Raw genomic sequence first — 21,593 nt, 5'->3', positions numbered from 1 at the left:
CCTACATGTACACTGCTGCTACTCTCTGTTTATTATCCATGCATAGTCACTTCACCTCTACCTACATGTACACTGCTGCTACTCTCTGTTTATTATCCATGCATAGTCACTTCACCTCTACCTACATGTACACTGCTGCTACTCTCTGTTTATTATCCATGCATAGTCACTCTACCTCTATTAACTCAATTACTTCGACTAACCGATGCCTCCGCACATTGACTCTGTTTTTTTATTGTTGCTCCTTAATTATTTGTTATATTTCAATTTTTTTCTTAAATGTTGATGCCAAAGACACACCAGAATGGCTTCCCAAGAGGTGTTAAATCAACTACCTCCATCAAAACATACAACTTGTTAATTAAAAGTAATTTCAATCAATCATTACACGATGGCCCAATAAATACTAACTACAACTATCAATATACCTAACATGGTCAACCCTCTTTTATATGTCTGTGCCATTTGTTGATACTATAATTATAGTATGCACCATTAAAGGCAAGTAAACATATTAGCACAGCATGGGTTGTGTTATTTTTTCCTAAGATTATTGTACCAAAGATGTTCCATACAGAAAGAATGTCACTCAAGAGCATGAATATCCAGAAACAAAAGGCTTTATTTGACCTGTTTCCCTTTTGACCTGAGAGCTGAACTATTTTCCTCTATGGGCCCCGCTACCTCTCCTTTGTCCTTGTCCTTGGTCCATTCTTGCAAACAGCAACTCAGAAGTGACCTCTCTTATGCATGAATAAGAATTGATTGCTGAACAATTGTACAAAGAAGTTTTGTGCAGAAGAGGTTCACAATCATGAGAGTCATTTGTATCAGCTGTGACCAAATGTTTTGATTTAGTTTGTTATGATTTACTCAATTGAGTTTTGCATCTTTCATAGAGAATAGTGTTTACTGTTTTGCAAAAATGTGCTTACCATTTGTGTTGTGCTTGAAAGCAATAAGAAATGACTTAGTTTTGTACAAAGTAATATTTTTTTGCTCATTAGGTTATGATGGAGATCAGGTGGACCCCAGTATCATTAAAAGTGTGTTAGCAATCGAGAAGAACTGTAACTTAGGGGTGGAGACTTATCCAATTTTGATACTTCGTTTTTTCCCCTTAATTTTTGAAAATGTGCTATAACTTTCTTTCATTGTAGTAAAACAATCTAAATGAATCCCTTTAGATTTAACTTTAAGGCAGACATTTTTGAAAAAAGTCAAGGGGTGTAGACTTTCTATAGGCACCACAAGAAATGTAACCCACTGTATCCTGGGTTGTCCTGGATTTACGTTTACTATGTTACGTCTACCCCTGAGTCTAGGTTGGAGGGATGTAGACCCATGGTAGTTAAAGAGGGGGAGAGAAAGAAAGAGATTCAATGGATTTTGCTCAGTACACTTGCAAGGTTTCCAAGAAGATCCAGCAGGACAAGGAGAGAGAGGAGATGAGGAAGGGGTAGCATGGTCCATTCGGGTTGGATGTACCAAAATAAGTGACCACAAAGGGCGATGTGGCTCTAGGGAACCGGGCAGGGATTTCACACAAGACCGCTGTTGTGTAGGGAGAGAGCGGCGGACATCTAGGTGATGCATGCGGGGTCAGTGATGCACCAAGACGAGTGTGGTGGATTCCAGCAACCCGCCGCTGCAGAGAGCGAAGCCCGCTAGCTTACCGCCGGCCGAGATGGCGCATGGATAGCGGATCCCTTCATGCTACAAAACATCACCAAGCATTTATAACAAAACCGGCAGTTTGGGAGCTAAACTAAGGAATTCGATGCTTGCACTAGCAGGAAGAATACCAACGCGCATTTCCATTGAGACTCCGAGCCTTCTGGATGAGAAAGGATGCCATCTCCATAAAACCTATCATACATAGCTAACGGAGAGGGCCAGCTTGCCTTTTTCTCACCATACTAGATTTGTTTGAGTAGGCCGGTTGTGATTCGTGAACCACAAGCTGTAACGATGTTGGTGAGATGCCACCGGAGCAAGCTGTCGGTGTGGGCCGTTCTGTGTGTGCTCGTGTTATGCTGGCTCTACATTTTCCCAGTGTACAGACTCCGGAGCGACAAGGAGATAGTTGATGAAGTGCTGCGGCAGGGACAAGTATGGCAGAGGAACCAGACGGACATCGATCTGTTCAGGTGGGTTTTCACTCATCTCAAAACATTAGGCCTATGCGATTTGGCCCTCATAAATAATTCATAGCAATATTAATATTCAACAATATAGCAAAACATTATTACATGATTGTGTCCAAGTAGCCTAACATCTCCTACAGTCTATTTACGCACATAACAAGACAATACATAGGCTAATTATAATAATAATGTTTATTAAATGGAAAAAGAGGAATGCAAATGGTGAAAAGAAAATCTATCACTATCAAGCTGAATCTCCAGGGCACAACAGTCACGGTATGGTAGGCCCATTTGTTGTATCTAGTCGCATTCTCACGAGAATATGACGGGAGTCGTAGGCTAAAGCACTGAGGAAAGCAGATTAGGGAAATGCGCAGAATGTGGCACCTGCACGGAAAGGCACAGAGACGCGTTTTATGATGGTGCAAGAGGGAATTAGAATAATTGAATAGGATCTCTATGGTTTAGCACGTTTGGAGTTGAAAAGGTTGCCTCGCAGCCGAAGCTGTGTGTGTGTCCATGGAAACGACAGAAATGCAACTGTACTGGTGGTGCTGAATCTAGGACAAAGTAACCATCAACAACCAGCCTTTTTCCATTTGCCAATTGACGCCCACAGTTGGACTGAAGATTATATTTTTTATCATATCTGCGCCGACTCCTAATGGATTCCAAATGCATTTACACTACTCAGGCTTCCCCACAGTAGGCCTACTGTCGACGCAGACAGGATTTATGAAGCATGTATGAATGTGTCATTGTGTTAAAATAGCATGCATGACACTTGGACACTGTATCAATTGAGACAGTTGTCTCATGATCTGAATTATAGTTGACAGTGCCCACTCTGCAATGAGCGTTTATTTAATCAATAGAGAATGCTCAAATTACATGTGGCCCAGAGTCCCAGACTGGTAACTATAATTCAGATCAAGAGACCGTCTCAATTTATACACTGTCTGAGTGTCACTCAATGACAAATTCTCTTCTCATTCTGACTGTCTATTTATAGCTCAGGGGTAAAGGTTTCCCATTTACCACAGATCTAGGATCAGCTTACCCTCCCCAAATCCTAAACTCACACATAAGGGATGACACCCTAAACTGACATTAGATCAGTGTCGAGATACAACGTCATCCTACTCCCTCTCTCGTTACAGGAAGCTGCTTTCAGAGTGCTGTGACCCAAGGAGAATGTTTGCGGTGACCAAGCAGAATTCACCTATGGGGAAGGTCCTGTGGTACGACGGAGAGTTTTACCACTCACACACAGTCAACAATGAGACCTACTCTCTCTTTGTGCAGGTAGGCCTCTACTTTGGTCCTGGAGGCCAGCAGTGAGCAGGCTTTTGTTCCAGCCCAACTCTAACACACCTAAAAACCCAATCATATATTTCTGTGTGTTTGTATGTGTTTGTGTCTGTGATCACACTTGCATGGTCACTGATGGTAGTGTAGAGAATTTGGGGGTTGTCCATGTGTGGAATTGAACTCCAAACCCCCTGACCCAATGAAAACACACCAGCCATAGTCTGTGTTAATGGTTAACACTCTTTTAAGATTTTTAACAAGGGCAGGGTCTCTACAGTAACTTGCTTCACAATGATGGCCATAAATATATGTAACAACTTAATCAGTTTCTCACCACCTTCCCTTTCACCCAAGCTCAACTGTGAAATCCCCACGCTATCACCCCTTTCACAGGTCTCCAAGATAAGAACATCATTACCATCTCACTAAAACACATAGTGAACGATAGACACTTTGAACTGAGAAGTGAGTCTAACCTCTGCAACATACACTGTAAAACCATAAAACACATGACAAGTCGATAACCTAACTGTCAGTGTTTAAAACCAATAGGCATTTAGATTTGCCAATAAATGTTCTCATCTTAAACACAGTGTTTAGAATGCAACGTTAAACATGGCAGTCAGCTGTTTCCAGTTCGTGTCCAACCAGGAGAACACCTATATCTGCTACGTGTTCACATTCGAACCACTAGCATTTACTTTCCCATCGTCCTGTTTGGAGTGCTTCTCGTCCTTAGAAATTGATGTGACTTTCAATGCCTTTTATTCAGATCAGTGTTAGTAATGTCTGTCACCTTACCTACATTTCAGCACAACTGAAAAGGGCCCTGTTTCCCGATAGCGATGGCTTACGAGTGTTTTAACGATGCATCTTTCCTACAACGGCCGAAGATGTAACATGCGTTTCCTAAAACACCACTCAGAGAACGGTCGCTAAGTGCGTCGTTGGAGCATGTGTCGATCGATACTGATAAGATATAAATAAAGGGAGCGCTGCTCTCGGATCAGCTTTCTCCATTCAAATCTTTCCTTAACATTACAATTCTTTCACAATACTGATGACAGATCAGCTCCTACAGAGATATTACCACCTATGGCTGCAAATGTTGAGGCGGCTTATTCTAATGCTTACCCAATAACCCAACTAGGCCATAACTGAAGGCTGAGGAGAACTAGGCCATAACTGAAGGCTGAGGAGAACTAGGCAATAACTGAAGGCTGAGGAGAACTAGGCCATAACTGAAGGCTGAGGAGAACTAGGCAATAACTGAAGGCTGAGGAGAACTAGGCCATAACTGAAGGCTGAGGAGAACTAGGCCATAACTGAAGGCTGAGGAGACCTAGGCCATAACTGAAGGCTGAGGAGAACTAGGCCATAACTGAAGGCTGAGGAGAACTAGGCCATAACTGAAGGCTGAGGAGAACTAGGCCATAACTGAAGGCTGAGGAGAACTAGGCCATAACTGAAGGCTGAGGAGAACTAGGCCATAACTGAAGGCTGAGGAGAACTAGGCAATAACTGAAGGCTGAGGAGAACTAGGCCATAACTGAAGGCTGAGGAGAACTAGGCAATAACTGAAGGCTGAGGAGAACTAGGCCATAACTGAAGGCTGAGGAGAACTAGGCCATAACTGAAGGCTGAGGAGACCTAGGCCATAACTGAAGGCTGAGGAGAACTAGGCCATAACTGAAGGCTGAGGAGAACTAGGCCATAACTGAAGGCTGAGGAGAACTAGGCAATAACTGAAGGCTGAGGAGAACTAGGCAATAACTGAAGGCTGAGGAGAACTAGGCCATAACTGAAAGCTGAGGAGAACTAGGCCATAACTGAAGGCTGAGGAGAACTAGGCAATAACTGAAGGCTGAGGAGATATAGGCCATAACTGAAGGCTGAGGAGAACTAGGCCATAAATGAAGGCTGAGGAGAACTAGGCAATAACTGAAGGCTGAGGAGAACTAGGCCATAACTGAAGGCTGAGGAGAACTAGGCAATAACTGAAGGCTGAGGAGAACTAGGCAATAACTGAAGGCTGAGGAGAACTAGGCCATAACTGAAGGCTGAGGAGAACTAGGCCATAACTGAAGGCTGAGGAGAACTAGGCCATAACTGAAGGCTGAGGAGAACTAGGCCATAACTGAAGGCTGAGGAGAACTAGGCCATAACTGAAGGCTGAGGAGAACTAGGCCATAACTGAAGGTCTTATGACATGTATAGTATGTGGTCTTAAAGGGTTTACTTTTAATTATTATTTATTTATATATTAGGATCCCCTATTATTATTATTATTTCTTGTATTTTATTTATTTATTTAGACTTTTTAATTGGGGATCCTAATAAATAAAATAAATCATAATTAAAAGTAAACCCTTTATGACCACATACCATACATTTCAGAAGGAAGTTATCCTCAGCCTTTAGTTATGGCCTAGTTGTCCTCCACGTTGTGGTCTGAAAATCCTGGCTCATGGGCCACGTCAGACCTGCAAGTCACAAGAAATACATTAAATAAATAACTCATCCTTGGGTCCAAACAAAACACAGCAAATAAAATGCATAATATGATAACATAATATACATAATACTACATAAAACTAGATAATACTACATAACACTACATAATACTACATAACACTACATAATACTACATCATCTCCTGTCTCTGCCTCACGCTTCAGAAACAGGAGATGGCTCCTGCCCTATAAGCCGTTCCTACATAATACAATACAAAATATATAAAAATGTCTGTGTCTCTTCACACTCCTCGATGTTCCGTAAGGTGTTCTTTTATATGTTTTTATTGCTAGCTTGAGTTACCTGGGGTGGCAGAGAGTTCCATGTAGTCATGTCTATATTTAATACAGTGTTTCCCAGCCTCTGTTCTGGACCTGGGGACTGTGAAAACATCACATTGCATGTCTTGTGTTGTACCGATGAATGTCCGAACTGTGTGACAACTGCTTGAACAGACAGTGTGGTACCGACAAACACATCAACACCTCACACAAAGACCAATAGTGATGAAGTCCATCTCTCCTCAACTCTGAGCCATGACGTGCATGTTACTGACATTCACTCTCTGTGTACATCTAAGTGCGATACGTGCTGCTTTGTTCTGGACCAACTGCAATTTACTTATGTCCCTCTTCGCCGCACATGACCACATAACTGGGCAGTAGTCACCGCAGCAGGCCTTTTGCCATTGTAAATAAGAATTTGTTCTTATTTGACTTGCCTAGTTAAATAAAGGTTCAACAAAAATAAATCAATAAAAATGAGTCCAGATGCGACAAAACTAAGGCCTGTGGGACCTGTCTGGTCGACTGAGAAATCAAGAAAGCAGAGCCACGCCGTATCACCGACAGACCTCTTCTATTTTAGCAACCACTCAGTATATATGCTTTGACCGTGACAGCTTGCTGTCTAGGGTTACATCCAGCAGTTTAGTCTCCTCAACTTGACCGTGACAGCTTGCTATCTAGGGTTACATCCAGCAGTTTAGTCTCCTCAACTGGACCGTGACAGCTTGCTGTCTAGGGTTACATCCAGCAGTTTCGTCTCCTCAACTTGACCGTGACAGCTTGCTGTCTAGGGTTACATCCAGCAGTTTAGTCTCCTCAACTTGACCGTGACAGCTTGCTATCTAGGGTTACATCCAGCAGTTTAGTCTCCTCAACTTGACCGTGACAGCTTGCTGTCTAGGGTTACATCCAGCAGTTTAGTCTCCTCAACTTGACCGTGACAGCTTGCTATCTAGGGTTACATCCAGCAGTTTAGTCTCCTCAACTTGACCGTGACAGCTTGCTGTCTAGGGTTACATCCAGCAGTTTAGTCTCCTCAACTTGACCGTGACAGCTTGCTATCTAGGGTGACATCCAGCAGTTTAGTCTCCTCAACTTGACCGTGACAGCTTGCTGTCTAGGGTTACATCCAGCAGTTTAGTCTCCTCAACTTGACCGTGACAGCTTGCTGTCTAGGGTTACATCCAGCAGTTTAGTCTCCTCAACTTGACCGTGACAGCTTGCTGTCTAGGGTTACATCCAGCAGTTTAGTCTCCTCAACTTGACCGTGACAGCTTGCTGTCTAGGGTTACATCCAGCAGTTTAGTCTCCTCAACTTGACCGTGACAGCTTGCTATCTAGGGTTACATCCAGCAGTTTAGTCTCCTCAACTTGACCGTGACAGCTTGCTATCTAGGGTTACATCCAGCAGTTTAGTCTCCTCAACTTGACCGTGACAGCTTGCTGTCTAGGGTTACATCCAGCAGTTTAGTCTCCTCAACTTGACCGTGACAGCTTGCTATCTAGGGTTACATCCAGCAGTTTAGTCTCCTCAACTTGACCGTGACAGCTTGCTGTCTAGGGTTACATCCAGCAGTTTAGTCTCCTCAACTTGACCGTGACAGCTTGCTGTCTAGGGTTACATCCAGCAGTTTAGTCTCCTCAACTTGACCGTGACAGCTTGCTATCTAGGGTTACATCCAGCAGTTTAGTCTCCTCAACTTGACCGTGACAGCTTGCTATCTAGGGTTACATCCAGCAGTTTAGTCTCCTCAACTTGACCGTGACAGCTTGCTGTCTAGGGTTACATCCAGCAGTTTAGTCTCCTCAACTTGACCGTGACAGCTTGCTATCTAGGGTTACATCCAGCAGTTTAGTCTCCTCAACTTGACCGTGACAGCTTGCTGTCTAGGGTTACATCCAGCAGTTTAGTCTCCTCAACTTGACCGTGACAGCTTGCTGTCTAGGGTTACATCCAGCAGTTTAGTCTCCTCAACTTGACCGTGACAGCTTGCTGTCTAGGGTTACATCCAGCAGTTTAGTCTCCTCAACTTGACCGTGACAGCTTGCTATCTAGGGTTACATCCAGCAGTTTAGTCTCCTCAACTTGACCGTGACAGCTTGCTATCTAGGGTTACATCCAGCAGTTTAGTCTCCTCAACTTGACCGTGACAGCTTGCTGTCTAGGGTTACATCCAGCAGTTTAGTCTCCTCAACTTGACCGTGACAGCTTGCTATCTAGGGTTACATCCAGCAGTTTAGTCTCCTCAACTTGACCGTGACAGCTTGCTATCTAGGGTTACATCCAGCAGTTTAGTCTCCTCAACTTGACCGTGACAGCTTGCTGTCTAGGGTTACATCCAGCAGTTTAGTCTCCTCAACTTGACCGTGACAGCTTGCTATCTAGGGTTACATCCAGCAGTTTAGTCTCCTCAACTTGACCGTGACAGCTTGCTGTCTAGGGTTACATCCAGCAGTTTAGTCTCCTCAACTTGACCGTGACAGCTTGCTGTCTAGGGTTACATCCAGCAGTTTAGTCTCCTCAACTTGACCGTGACAGCTTGCTATCTAGGGTTACATCCAGCAGTTTAGTCTCCTCAACTTGACCGTGACAGCTTGCTGTCTAGGGTTACATCCAGCAGTTTAGTCTCCTCAACTTGACCGTGACAGCTTGCTATCTAGGGTTACATCCAGCAGTTTAGTCTCCTCAACTTGACCGTGACAGCTTGCTGTCTAGGGTTACATCCAGCAGTTTAGTCTCCTCAACTTGACCGTGACAGCTTGCTATCTAGGGTTACATCCAGCAGTTTAGTCTCCTCAACTTGACCGTGACAGCTTGCTGTCTAGGGTTACATCCAGCAGTTTAGTCTCCTCAACTTGACCGTGACAGCTTGCTATCTAGGGTTACATCCAGCAGTTTAGTCTCCTCAACTTGACCGTGACAGCTTGCTGTCTAGGGTTACATCCAGCAGTTTAGTCTCCTCAACTTGACCGTGATAGCTTGCTGTCTAGGGTTACATCCAGCAGTTTAGTCTCCTCAACTTGACCGTGACAGCTTGCTGTCTAGGGTTACATCCAGCAGTTTAGTCTCCTCAACTTGACCGTGACAGCTTGCTGTCTAGGGTTACATCCAGCAGTTTAGTCTCCTCAACTTGACTGTGACAGCTTGCTATCTAGGGTTACATCCAGCAGTTTAGTCTCCTCAACTTGACCGTGACAGCTTGCTGTCTAGGGTTACATCCAGCAGTTTAGTCTCCTCAACTTGACCGTGACAGCTTGCTGTCTAGGGTTACATCCAGCAGTTTAGTCTCCTCAACTTGCTCAATTGACAAAAACATTTCAAGAATAGATCTAGATGAGGTTTAGGGTTGAGCGAGTGATTTGTCCGAAAAACGATGCTTTTAGTTTTTGAGATATTGATCACCAGCCTATCGCTAGTTAACCCATTGGAAAACTGACTGGAGCTCTATGGGTGTCCGTTTTTTATTTTACTGTCATAGCCGACGTGTATACTGTTGAGTCATCAGCGTACATAGACACACAGGCCTTATTCAAGGTCATCAACCCAATGTAACAGTAAACCAGTAAGGGGGAATGTCAATAGTCTGTGGTTTCCTCCTTGTCTCCTCTCCTTCAGTCTGCACTGGTCTGAAAAGAGTGGAGAGGTGAAAATCTGTTTAGTTGAAGGAGAGGAGACACGGTAGAGGAATCTACTTTAGATGATTGAGATACCCTTCTGAGTAATTTAGGGGGTATAGGGAACTTAAAGACGCGTCATCCACCTAGAGACTAAAAAAGGGAACAGATTGTGCTGTTGGGAAATTATTTGTCATAGGTCACGAGCCCCGGGGAACATGGGAATATGACACCCTGAATGCAAGCTGTGGGATTTGAGATGGATCCCACTTTATCATGACAGAGAGGACATAAAGGAGGATGTGAAAACCCTCATTGGAGATTGGATCAGATAACCGGAGATATTCAGTCCTCAAAATGTGGGGAAAAACACAGATGGGTTGTCAAATTGTGGCACTCATCAGATATATCCATTAGTCTGTAGAGGCCTACATGTTTTCTGCCAGGTGGTGTGTGTGTGTGTGTGTGTGTGTGTGTGTGTGTGTGTGTGTGTGTGTGTGTGTGTGTGTGTGTGTGTGTGTGTGTGTGTGTGTGTGTGTGTGTGTGTGTGTGTGTGTGTGTGTGTGTGTGTGTGTGTGTGTGTGTGCCTGTGCGTGTTCTAAGCAGAACATTGAGAGTAATAATGAAAGAAATGTTGGACTCTTTCTCTTTCATTTGTATCTGACTCTTTGGTTACTAACAACAGACCATCCCTTGTTACTCAGAGCAGAACATGCAGTATGAACCCCCCCTGTTGCAGGTGTTAATGGTTTCAAGGAGAGATGGAAAAAGCTACTGTGAGTCCCAGCCCCCAGGACTGTTGATGCGTGGCCTGCTCGCCCACTACTACCTAGCGCTGAGAAAACACTAGTGTGACAAGACAACTGTTGTTGTTATTCTAGGTAGTGACAGTGTGTGTGTATCTGTAGAGGGGGGTTTAGGTGTGTGTGTATGTGTGTGTGTGTGTGCGTGTGTGTGCGTGTAGGTTAAAGCAAGTGTCTGGATGTGTGTGTGGTGTGTGTCTTGTGTGATTGTATGCGTGTGTGCTGTATTTTGAGTGGGAGAAGATGAGGAGGAATAGGGAGAAAACAATTCCACTGCAGAGGGAGAGAGAGAGAAACGGCAGCATTTTAGCTACGTAACCAAAAAGACATTTCCAGAAAAACAACAATCTACAGCCTAGGATATTCATTCATTACACATATACATACTGTACATTCATGTGACTCAATGCTACACTCTTAGAGAAAAGGGTTCCAAAAGGGTTCTTCAGAAGTCCCCATAGGAGAACCCTTTTTGGTTCCAGGTAGAACCCTTTCTGGTTCCATGTAGAACCATCTGCGGAGGGTTCCAAATGGTTCTACCCAAATGGAACCAAAAATGGGTTCTTCAAAGGTTTCTCCTATGGGGACAGACGGATAACCCTTTTAGGTTCTAGATATCACCTTTTTTTATAAAAGTGTAAAAGTGGCATGTTTAGACAGTGTGTCGGAGATGGGGGAGGTGAAGTGTGTGTGTAATTTGTGCCATAAGGTCATGGTTCGTTATCTACACCAAGTCCACAGACAAAAGAGGAGAGGAAGTAGGGAATCAACTCAAACACAAAGTTCGTTAATACATATTGGGTTACAAATGTTACCATATAGGCTACACTGTGAAGATGTTTTGAATTCCTTCTACAATGTTTTCAGTTCCCTAAAAAGGGATACAGTCAGAGGGTTACAGTCAGAGTTACTTGCGTTCTCTTTTGTTCCTCGCTCTATCCCTCTCTTGCTCCCACTCTTCTCTCATTCGCTCAGATATGCCATTTTTAAAAAAAATCTCTCGCTTTGTCTCTCACACCCTAATGTTCTTCATCTCCCCTTCTCTTCCTCAACCCCCTCTCCCTCTCTAACTCGCTCTCTCGCCCCCTCCTCTCTCTCTCTCTCTCTCTCTCTCTCTCTCTCTCTCTCTCTCTCTCTCTCACACTACCTCCACTCCCTATGTTTCTCTCTTTATCTCCCCCAACACACTCCTGATTGAGCTCTGCTGATTCCCTATTTGGGGTCATGGTGATCACTCATTTATCTCTTTCTCCATGGCTACACACTGGACATGAACGTAATTTCAACGTCTAGTTTTGATATACATTTGGTTGAGATGTAAACTAACGTGAATTGAATGTGAAGTCAACAAACATGTTATTTGATTTAGGCTAAAAGTTGGTGGTACGGGGGGTGGGGTCTCTGGTCGTTGTGGGGGATTGGGAGGAATGTAAGGGGAGACTCAGGGATGGGTGGGTGGGAGGGGGACTGGTAAGCAACCTCGGTTGCTAGGTGGGATGGAAAGGGGTGGGAGCCATGCTTTCTTCGGGAAGGTGGGGAGAGGGGCCAGGCGGCATGGGAAACATGGTTTCTGGATCAGGAGGTAGGATTTGGGCGGGTAAATGGGTACTGAGGGGGGATGGGTCAGGGTTATCTTTGTGTCTGTGACTCCTCTCTGGAAAAAAAATATAAGTTGGGTGAAGAAAAAGATGACATTTCCTTACGGTGATGTCTTTTTGCAAATCCAATCATTTCTCCCACGTTTATTGAACATCATCAGATCATTGTTGTTGTCGTTGAAATGACGTGGAAACAACGTTGATGTGACCAGTTTCTGGCCAGTGGGTATGTTATTCTAAAGTTCAAGGTATAGATGTTGCTGCCCTGGGATAGTTCTGGTTTCACACCTCACTGTCCTTATTCAGACAGAGGAGATGCACCTAGCTGAGCCTCACTGCCGTGTTACTGAGGTAAATCCCCTTTTATTGTGTGTGGGTGTGTGTCAGTCTCCCTACTAGTAAAGGTTGCCTTGACACCATCTAATGTACCTGTTTATGACTGAGGCATTGACGTTACAGCAATCCTCTTGACGTGGAGAGAGAGGGATCCAGAGAGTGTGTGTGCGTGTCACTGTGCGCGCGCGTGTGCGTCCTGTGAGATCTGTGTGCTGTGTTTGCAGAGCATGTGAGTGAGTGAGTGTGTGTCCAGTGTGTGTTTGTGTACCCTATCTTCCCACGTCCTAACCGCCAGTGGCTACTCACCCACACACACATTATACACAAGGACAGCTCTAGACAGTACTGTATAACCACTGCCTGACAAAAATAGAGCCTGAAGCAGGGAAGAGGAGGCACTCACTCACACACACACACACACACACACACACACACACACACACACACACACACACACACACACACACACACACACACACACACACACACACACACACACACACACACACACACACACACACACACAAGTATTCATACACTATTTGTCTACTTTTTCCCCTGTGCATGAATGTTATAGACTCAGCCTCTCTGTTGAGCAATGTCTCTCTCTCTCTCTTTTGACATGGAAACACACTCCTGGGTCGTCATGAGTAGGGCTAACTTTTCTGTCTCAGTCGGAGCACTAATTGCAGGTCTGGGCATAGAGAGCGAGCCATGCCTGACCAGAACTGGCAGTGCCACCAAGCTCATGGGCACAGCAAAACAGAGCCCTTCTGACCACGCAGTGAAGCGTTGGCATCGGTTGGCATTGGAGGAATGTGTCCTTTAGGAGTTGGCTGATTAATGGAGAAGCTTTGTTAGCTTTGATCACATAGAAAGGGCTTTTAGGCTGTGATTGCTTCTGCCCTTGTCAGTAGTGCTCATCATCTCTCATCCTCTTTCTTCTCCTCTCATTTGTCTGGTTTAATTTTTTTAATTTATTAAAAAGTATAGCCTGGTTTCAAAAAAAATGTTGGTGTGTGTTTTGGTCTGTGTGTTGGTCTGTGTTTTGGCCCGTGCGTTGGCACGTGTTTTGGCCCGTGAGATGGTCAGTGTTTTGGCCCGTGTTTTGGCCCGTGTTTTGGCCTGTGTTTTGGCTTGTGCTATCCCTACTCTCATCTCATAATACTTCTCTCAGTGAGATATAATAAAAATATAACTAATGTTTGGATCACATGTGTTACAATGATATGGAGTGATATGTTCCCAGAACTGTGAGCTGGCCATTGTTCTCCTCTAGCTGGCTCAGCCCCTTTCATGGTTCACCAGGCACCCTGGGGGGAACACAGGGGGGGGGGGGGGGGGGGGGGGGTGAATAGGAGGATGAGGGGGTCTAGTCCTCCACTCCAAAGGGAATAATGAGAGCATTTGTTTCTCTCGGGACTCTCTGTTCATCGCTGGCACCGGCTCAAGCAGGGCGCAGACTCACAGCAACAAGCCAAACGAATAGAAAGGATTTGCCTCAAGAGGCACCCATAGACACCCCATTCACTGGCCAACACTGGCCATGCTTAGGCCCTTATGGTCGGCCTGTAATGGAGGTTGAAAAGAGAGTACCCAGCTAGCCGTCTGGGAACTTTCCCAGGACTTTTAGTTTATATTCCTAGTACGTTCTAAATTCTGATAAGAATGTTCCACAAATGTATAAAGTGCATTTGTTTATTTACTTTACATGTATCCAAATTTAACTTATCGCAAGAGCTGGTCAAAATATTATAGCAATGGAAAATAAGTGAATGTCCTCTGTCCACTCAATGTTTGCTGTCCGTCTGTAGCAAACCGTGAGCAGACATTTATTGCTTTATACTTTTTTAGGAAAGTAGTCAATATTTACAGTACATTCGGAAAGTATTCAGACCCCTTGACTTTTTCATTCACAATAAATCCATTATTTATTTTAGACAGGTCTAAAGAAGCATTACATGAAGAAAATGTAGACTATTTCAGAAGAACAGAATAACATGCTCTGAGTTGTCCTTATGTTAGGTCTTGATCTGGCTATGCCAAATGGCTGTGGGCTACACTAGTTCATTTAGCAGACAAGATTTGCTTTAAATTCCATGTCATTATTTTATATTATTTTATAGTATGAAGAATACAATTGAACAGTTGAATAAAGTAGAAAGGATATTTTCTCCAAACTATTTGAGTGTTGCACATGTGGCTATTCTGTGTTGAGCGGTTAACATAGAAATAGGTACTCCTATATGCTTAATTTGGAGTTATTAATGTAACTTGTTTTACAAATGTTGGGCTATATGTTTTTATTTAAACATTTGAATACATTGTAAGGCTGCATGATGCGACTTGAAAGGCCTGTTTTTTGCTCAGGCTGTACACACTTTATCAGTCTCTCATTCACAATTTGACAAGCACTTGATAATGCCTAGAATTTCACGGCGGCATCCCCTTTGTGTGGTCATAATGCACCCTAAAAAAGTCCATGCCTTTTGCGGCCAGTGGCTGTTTTGCTCTTGGCACGGAGTGCTGCGTTGTGCCCTTCTCGATGAATGCTGCGCGCTCCAAAGCACCTCTCACTCACATTGCTCTCTATCACGTGATCGGGTGTTTCTCACAGGTTACAGGTGAAGACAGAAACATCTGGGACGCAATTGCCCAAGTCCTTATCCAATTCCGAGGTGCATATTGAAGATATTGGAAGAACTGTTCACATTTACTTTTCGTCTGCCAACAAGACGAGTAGGCTTAACGAACAGCAAAAGCATTAGCCTACTATCCCTCATAGTACAAAAGCTGACCTATCCTATTATCTTCCCCAAACTTGAAACTCATTCGCTGTTTATGTATGCCAGTTAGGCTCTACACCCCTTGTAAAGCGAATTAATGTGCTTAATTTTAAGAAGTTATTTGGCCACTTTAGTGGTGATACAAACCTTATAAAAACATATAGGCCTAAGGGCTAGGCTACATGAGGTGTGATACTAACCGTATCAAAACATATAGGCCTAAGGGCTAGGCTACATGAGGTGTGATACTAACCTTATCAAAACATATAGGCCTAAGGGCTAGGCTACATGAGGTGTGATACAAACCTTATAAAAACATATAGGCCTAAGGGCTAGGCTACATGAGGTGTGATACTAACCGTATCAAAACATATAGGCCTAAGGGCTAGGCTACATGAGGTGTGATACTAACCTTATCAAAACATATAGGCCTAAGGGCTAGGCTACATGAGGTGTGATACTAACCTTATCAAAACATATAGGCCTAAGGGCTAGGCTACATGAGGTGTGATACTAACCTTATCAAAACATATAGGCCTAAGGGCTAGGCTACATGAGGTGTGATACTAACGTTATCAAAACATATAGGCCTAAGGGCTAGGCTACATGAGGTGTGATACTAACCTTATCAAAACATATAGGCCTAAGGGCTAGGCTACATGAGGTGTGATACTAACCTTATCAAAACATATAGGCCTAAGGGCTAGGCTACATGAGGTGTGATACTAACCTTATCAAAACATATAGGCCTAAGGTCTAGGCTACATGAGGTGTGATACTAACCTTATCAAAACATATAGGCCTAAGGGCTAGGCTACATGAGGTGTGATACTAACCTTATCAAAACATATAGGCCTAAGGGCTAGGCTACATGAGGTGTGATACTAACCTTATCAAAACATATAGGCCTAAGGGCTAGGCTACATCAGGTGTGATACTAACCATATCAAAACATATAGGCCTAAGGGCTAGGCTACATGAGGTGTGATACTAACCTTATCAAAACATATAGGCCTAAGGGCTAGGCTACATCAGGTGTGATACTAACCTTATCAAAACATATAGGCCTAAGGGCTAGGCTACATGAGGTGTGTGACTATGATCACTTTTTTTTACAAAAAAGTTTGTTTCTTACGCTGGGCATCATTCACAGGTGGTTATATATAATTCACAAGTGATAGGCTAATATTATCACCCATCAGACTGTTCTTGATTTAATCTTGTCTTTACATATACTAAATAATATGTGTGAAATTTATTTTGATTTAGAATGGACCATTATCATGCACCTGTCTCCAAACAGGGGCAGCGGGAAAAATGCATGTCATCTATGCACTTAAATAGCGAATGGAGGACACTTTTCCCATGGTTCATTTTCATGCCAGCCAGGTAGGCTATACTCCTGTTTTGGTAGGCTATACTCCTGCCAGCCAGGTAGACTATACACATTTTTTTTGTACTTTTTAATGATGTCCCATCACTGCAACTTCCATATGGACTTGGAAGAGGCGAAGGTCGAGAGCCACGCGTGCTCCGAAACATGACCCTGCCAAGCTGCACTGCTTCTTGACACACTGCTCACTTAACCCGGAAGCCAGACACACCAATGTGTCGGCGGAAACACAGTATAACCGAAGTCAGCATGCATGCGCCCTGCCCGCCACAAGGAGTTGCTAGAGCGCGATGGGACAAGTACATCCCGGCCGGCCAAGCCCTCCCTTAACGATGCTGGGCCGGCTGCAACACAGCCCGGGATCGAACACGGGTCTGTAGTGATGTCTCAAGCACTGCGATGCAGTGCCTTAGACCTCTGCGCCACTCGGGAGGCTTCCTGTTGTAAAGAGAAGCAATGTGCTTCATATTAGGAAAGTTGAGAAATAAATATAGTAGGCCTAGCCTATAGAAGCGGATGGGATCCTCCTCTTTTTAATAGAGGCCATCACTCCGTTTTCTCACGCAATTGCACAGCCTAAAGAAATGTTGTGCAACATGAGCTCATGGACTTTTTATTTAACCTTTATTTAACTAGGCACCTCAGTTAAGAACAAATTCTTATTTACAATGACGGACTCTCATGAAGTGTTTGATTCGATTTTTGAATACATATGATGTCAGAGTGATTAGAGGGACAATAGAGTGCTGAGTACCAGGCAGTTAGCAAGTTTGGTAGGCTACTAATGACCATCAGCAGCATCAGAGCTTGGAGAAGCCTAATTACCATGACTAAACGGTCACGTGGAATTTGACTGCCTTCATGACTCGTGACTGCCGGCGTGCTGGTAATATGGTCGCCGCAACAGCCCTATCTATCCCTCTCACCTCATTTGACTTGTCTTTACCGTTGTCTTTGATTGTTCACAAAAGTTTCAGGCCAGTCCACTTCAGGATGTGTTTGTGTACGTGTGTATGTTTACCCACTTCATGACACTCACTTCCCTCTCGTTTACCAGGAGACACCTCTTCAGCATCCCCTGAAAAAGTGTTCGGTGGTGGGCAATGGAGGGGTCCTGAAGCACAGCGGCTGTGGGAAGGACATTGACCAGGCTGACTTTGTCATGCGGTAAGAGAGGGGCTGTCCGCTCCAGTGCCCGTCTAAATATGATTTGGCCGTCCTGCGCTCGCCAGGGCCAGAAAGAGCATCAGCCATCAGAATGAATGAGAACAGTTGTTGTCATATCTGAGAGAGAGAGAGAGAGAGAGAGAGAGAGAGAGAGAGAGAGAGAGAGGTCAAGTAGTGAATCATTTTGGCTCTGGAGCCTTGAGGACTAACAACAGAGGGTTTGATTTAGTTGACTAGACTAGTTCTACCTTGGATCACTGTTGTCCCCCCCATCTCAGGCATGCCTGGCGGGCTTAAACCAGGCTTGAACCTGGGGAAGGCAAGACTAAAATAATAGAATTACTTTGGAGCTCCAACTCCATCCAAACAAAAAGCTAAAAGCTAGTTCCATTCTGAAAGCAAAACATGAAGAACCACTATCTGCAATCCTGACCAAGTTGTCAAATAGTGAATGGAGAGAGAGAGAACTGGTCACTGTAAAGTCACTATCAGTATATTAATTTACATGTGTACTTGTGTTTTTCGTATCTAGGTGCAACCTTCCACCACTGTCTAGGGAGTATGTTGAGGATGTGGGGACCAGAACTAACCTGGTGACAGCCAACCCCAGCATCATTGAGAAGAGGTACACTCCTTTCCTTTCAAAACTGCTGTTGACTGTGAAATGTATGGGTGTGTGGGACAGCATCCAAGTCCTCTCCTTTTCAGTCCTCTCCCTCTTCCTCTCCATCCTTCCTCTCTACTACTCTGTTTCCCACTCTCTCCCCGCCCTCTCTCTCTCTCTCTTATTCTCTCCTGCTATCTCTCCTCTCCAGCTCTCTCTCTCTCTCACGCTCTTATTCTCTCCTGCTATCTCTCCTCTCCAGCTCTCTCTCTCTCTCTCTCTCTTATTCTCTCCTCTCCAGCTCTCTCTCTCTCACTCTCTTATTCTCTCCTGCTATCTCTCCTTTCCAGTTCTCTCTCTCTCCCTCTCTCTTTCTCTACTGCCTTCTCTCCTACCAAGGCCTCTGCCTTCTCTCCCTCTCTATCTTCTCTCCCTTTCATGATGTCTACTGTCAGTTCCGGATGTTAGGTTCTAAGAGCTTTGTCTGTTGTCTTGTCCTAGCAGCAGCTTCCCTCCTCCAGACTGGTGTTTTATAGAGGAGCCGTGATCCGGAGCCAAAACGTGTGTGTGTGATCTTGTTCTTCTATCGTCGTGGGGACCTGAAATCCCCAAATGGCCCCCACAAGGATAGTACAACAAGGAAAATTCTCCCTCATGGGGACTGTTTTAAGCTTAGGGGTTAAGTTTAGGGTTAGGGTAACAATTGGGGTAAGAATTGGGGTTAGTGTTAAGGGTTAGGTTTAAGTTTTTTGAATGGACATACATTTTAGGTCCCCACAAGGAGGGAAGAACAAGTTTGTGTGTGTGTGTGTGTTTGAACAGAGCCTCTTTGTGTCTGTTTAGAATGCCACTCTGTGCTGCATATGTCGGGTTTACAGGCAAAACAGACAGAAGACCCCAAACTGACACAGTTCAGGCTAGAATTCATTCCTGTTTTCAGCAATGCGTTTCCTCTCAGTGTGTTTCTGAACCACGTTGCTGCCAACACACCCCCTGCTGCTTCCCATCATGGCAGCAGTGCATTTAAAGATTGACGTCTCGTGACATTATCATTGGATGATGGCACGAACCTCAGCTCCTGTCCTCAGGACATTTTGTTGATATTTTGAAGCTCAATCACGGTGAGGGCAGGTAGGCTGTACTGTATATTGTTTACATTTGGGGTGATTCGAAATGCAATGCAGTACAATTGAATCCCCGCCTCCACAAGCAACTACACCCACATCCATAAACCGGCTAGATTATGTACAACACATACGGTATGACATATCCTGAGAGGACATATCCATAATACCACAGTCCATAAATAACCATGGAATGAGGACGCCGGTTCTATCTGGACTCTATAGATACTTCCAGAACCCATTTCACACGACATCCACAGTAGATTTAGCCTGGAATGCATGACCAGATCAAATAGATTTACCAAAACAATCACCCTCTGTGACTGTAGTGTGTGTGTGTTCTTGTGTGTGTGTGTGTGCGTGCACGTGCGTGTGTGCGTGTGTTCTTGTGTGTGTGCGTGCACGTGCGTGTGCGTGTGTGTGTACATCCACGTGGCTCTACTGGCGTAGAGTTTAGATTTCCAAAGGCAACATTAGCATGGATAAACAGCAAGTGGTGGTCACAGTAGAAATATAATGACTACAACAGGGAAAGCCCCCTCTGACCATAGCAATGCAGATGTCGCTCCACCATTTCCTGTTGGCAAATGTTCTAATAGTTTGCCTAATTTCACTTTGTGACAAAACAAGTCATTGTGTAGAGAATCATTGTACCATCTAAACCACTGTGAAATAAATATATTTTAATTTACCAAAAATATTGTTTTTTCAGCTGTTTGAAGCTGGTGCACTAAACCAAAAGAAAAAGACGCAAAAATTAAACCTAAGAACGGAAAGCATAGAAATAGGACACATAGAGCTGATGTACCGCTTCTTAGACTTGCTTTCAATGAGAATTACAGATCTATAACACATGTCTATGTGAATTTGATCAGGTCTATCAAAAACGTACATATTGTAGCTTTAGCTGTACACTCATGGGTACACCAATATGACCTCCAGTCCACCGTCATGGAACGTTGACTGGTGCTGTCTATTCTATAGGTTGTATTTCTATGGTACTCACACATTCTCATCTCTATCTCTCTCTCTCTCCCTACTCAGGTTCCAGAACCTTCTTTGGTCGCGGAAAAGCTTTGTGGAGAGCATGAAGGCCTACGGCTCCAGCTACATTTATATGCCAGCCTTCTCCATGAAGCCGGGCACCGACCCCTCCCTGCGGGCACACTACGCCCTTGCCGACACCTCGTCTAACCTCACCATGCTGTTTGCCAACCCCGAGTTTCTCAGGACCGTGGGAAAGTTCTGGAAGGGTCGCGGAGTGCATGCCAAGCGCCTGTCCACAGGCCTCTTCCTGGTCAGCCTGGCGCTGGGGCTGTGTGAGGAGGTGACGGCCTACGGCTTCTGGCCGTTCAGCGTTGGGCTCGACGAGCAGCCCGTCAGCCACCACTACTACGATAACGTGCTGCCGTTCAGTGGGTTCCACGCCATGCCTGAGGAGTTTGTCCAGCTCTGGCAGTTGCACAAGAGCGGCACACTGCGTATGAGGGTGGGACACTGCCCACCTCGGGAAGGGGCTATATAAGACTCAAGGGACCAAGGGACCCTCCCCTAATAAACCTTCCCTTCCTTTTGCTTACAACCCACCAGCCCCCTGCGATCGTCCCCAGCAAACCACCCGCAAACCACCACCTCTTTCTCCACCATTAGCATGAGAATGTAACCCATGGTTACCCACCCAGCCGAGAAAGCCCCCACACACCCTCTCTCTCTATCTCCTGTCCTCCATTCACTCTCACTATGTGTGTGTGTTTGTGTGTGTGCGTGTGTGTGTGTGCGTGCGTGTGTGTGCGCGTGTGTGTGTGCGTGCGTGTGTGTGCGTGCGTGTGTGTGCGTGTGTGTGTGTGCGTGCATGTGTGTTTGTGTGCGTGTGTGTGTGTGCGTGTGTGTGTGTGCGTGTGTGTGTGT

The 21,593-nt window shown here is 44.7% G+C and overlaps 1 protein-coding gene across 1 annotated transcript; it reads left to right on the top strand.

Moving 5' to 3' along the window:
* The first annotated feature begins 1,377 nt into the window (after positions 1 to 1,377).
* Positions 1,378 to 21,432, top strand: LOC120036006 (alpha-N-acetylneuraminide alpha-2,8-sialyltransferase-like). The gene is made up of 5 exons (XM_038982476.1): positions 1,378 to 2,150; positions 3,308 to 3,452; positions 17,848 to 17,957; positions 18,490 to 18,582; positions 20,730 to 21,432. Exons 1-5 carry the CDS (start codon positions 1,972 to 1,974, stop codon positions 21,208 to 21,210), a joined length of 1,008 nt encoding a protein of 335 aa, XP_038838404.1. The 5' UTR covers positions 1,378 to 1,971; the 3' UTR covers positions 21,211 to 21,432.
* The last annotated feature ends 161 nt before the right edge of the window (positions 21,433 to 21,593 follow it).

Source organism: Salvelinus namaycush, unplaced genomic scaffold (genome assembly GCF_016432855.1).
Source record: "Salvelinus namaycush isolate Seneca unplaced genomic scaffold, SaNama_1.0 Scaffold118, whole genome shotgun sequence".
Classification (NCBI taxonomy): domain Eukaryota; kingdom Metazoa; phylum Chordata; class Actinopteri; order Salmoniformes; family Salmonidae; genus Salvelinus; species Salvelinus namaycush.
The sequence above is the reverse complement of the archived record's forward strand: the minus strand, read 5'-3'. Positions and strand labels throughout refer to the sequence as shown.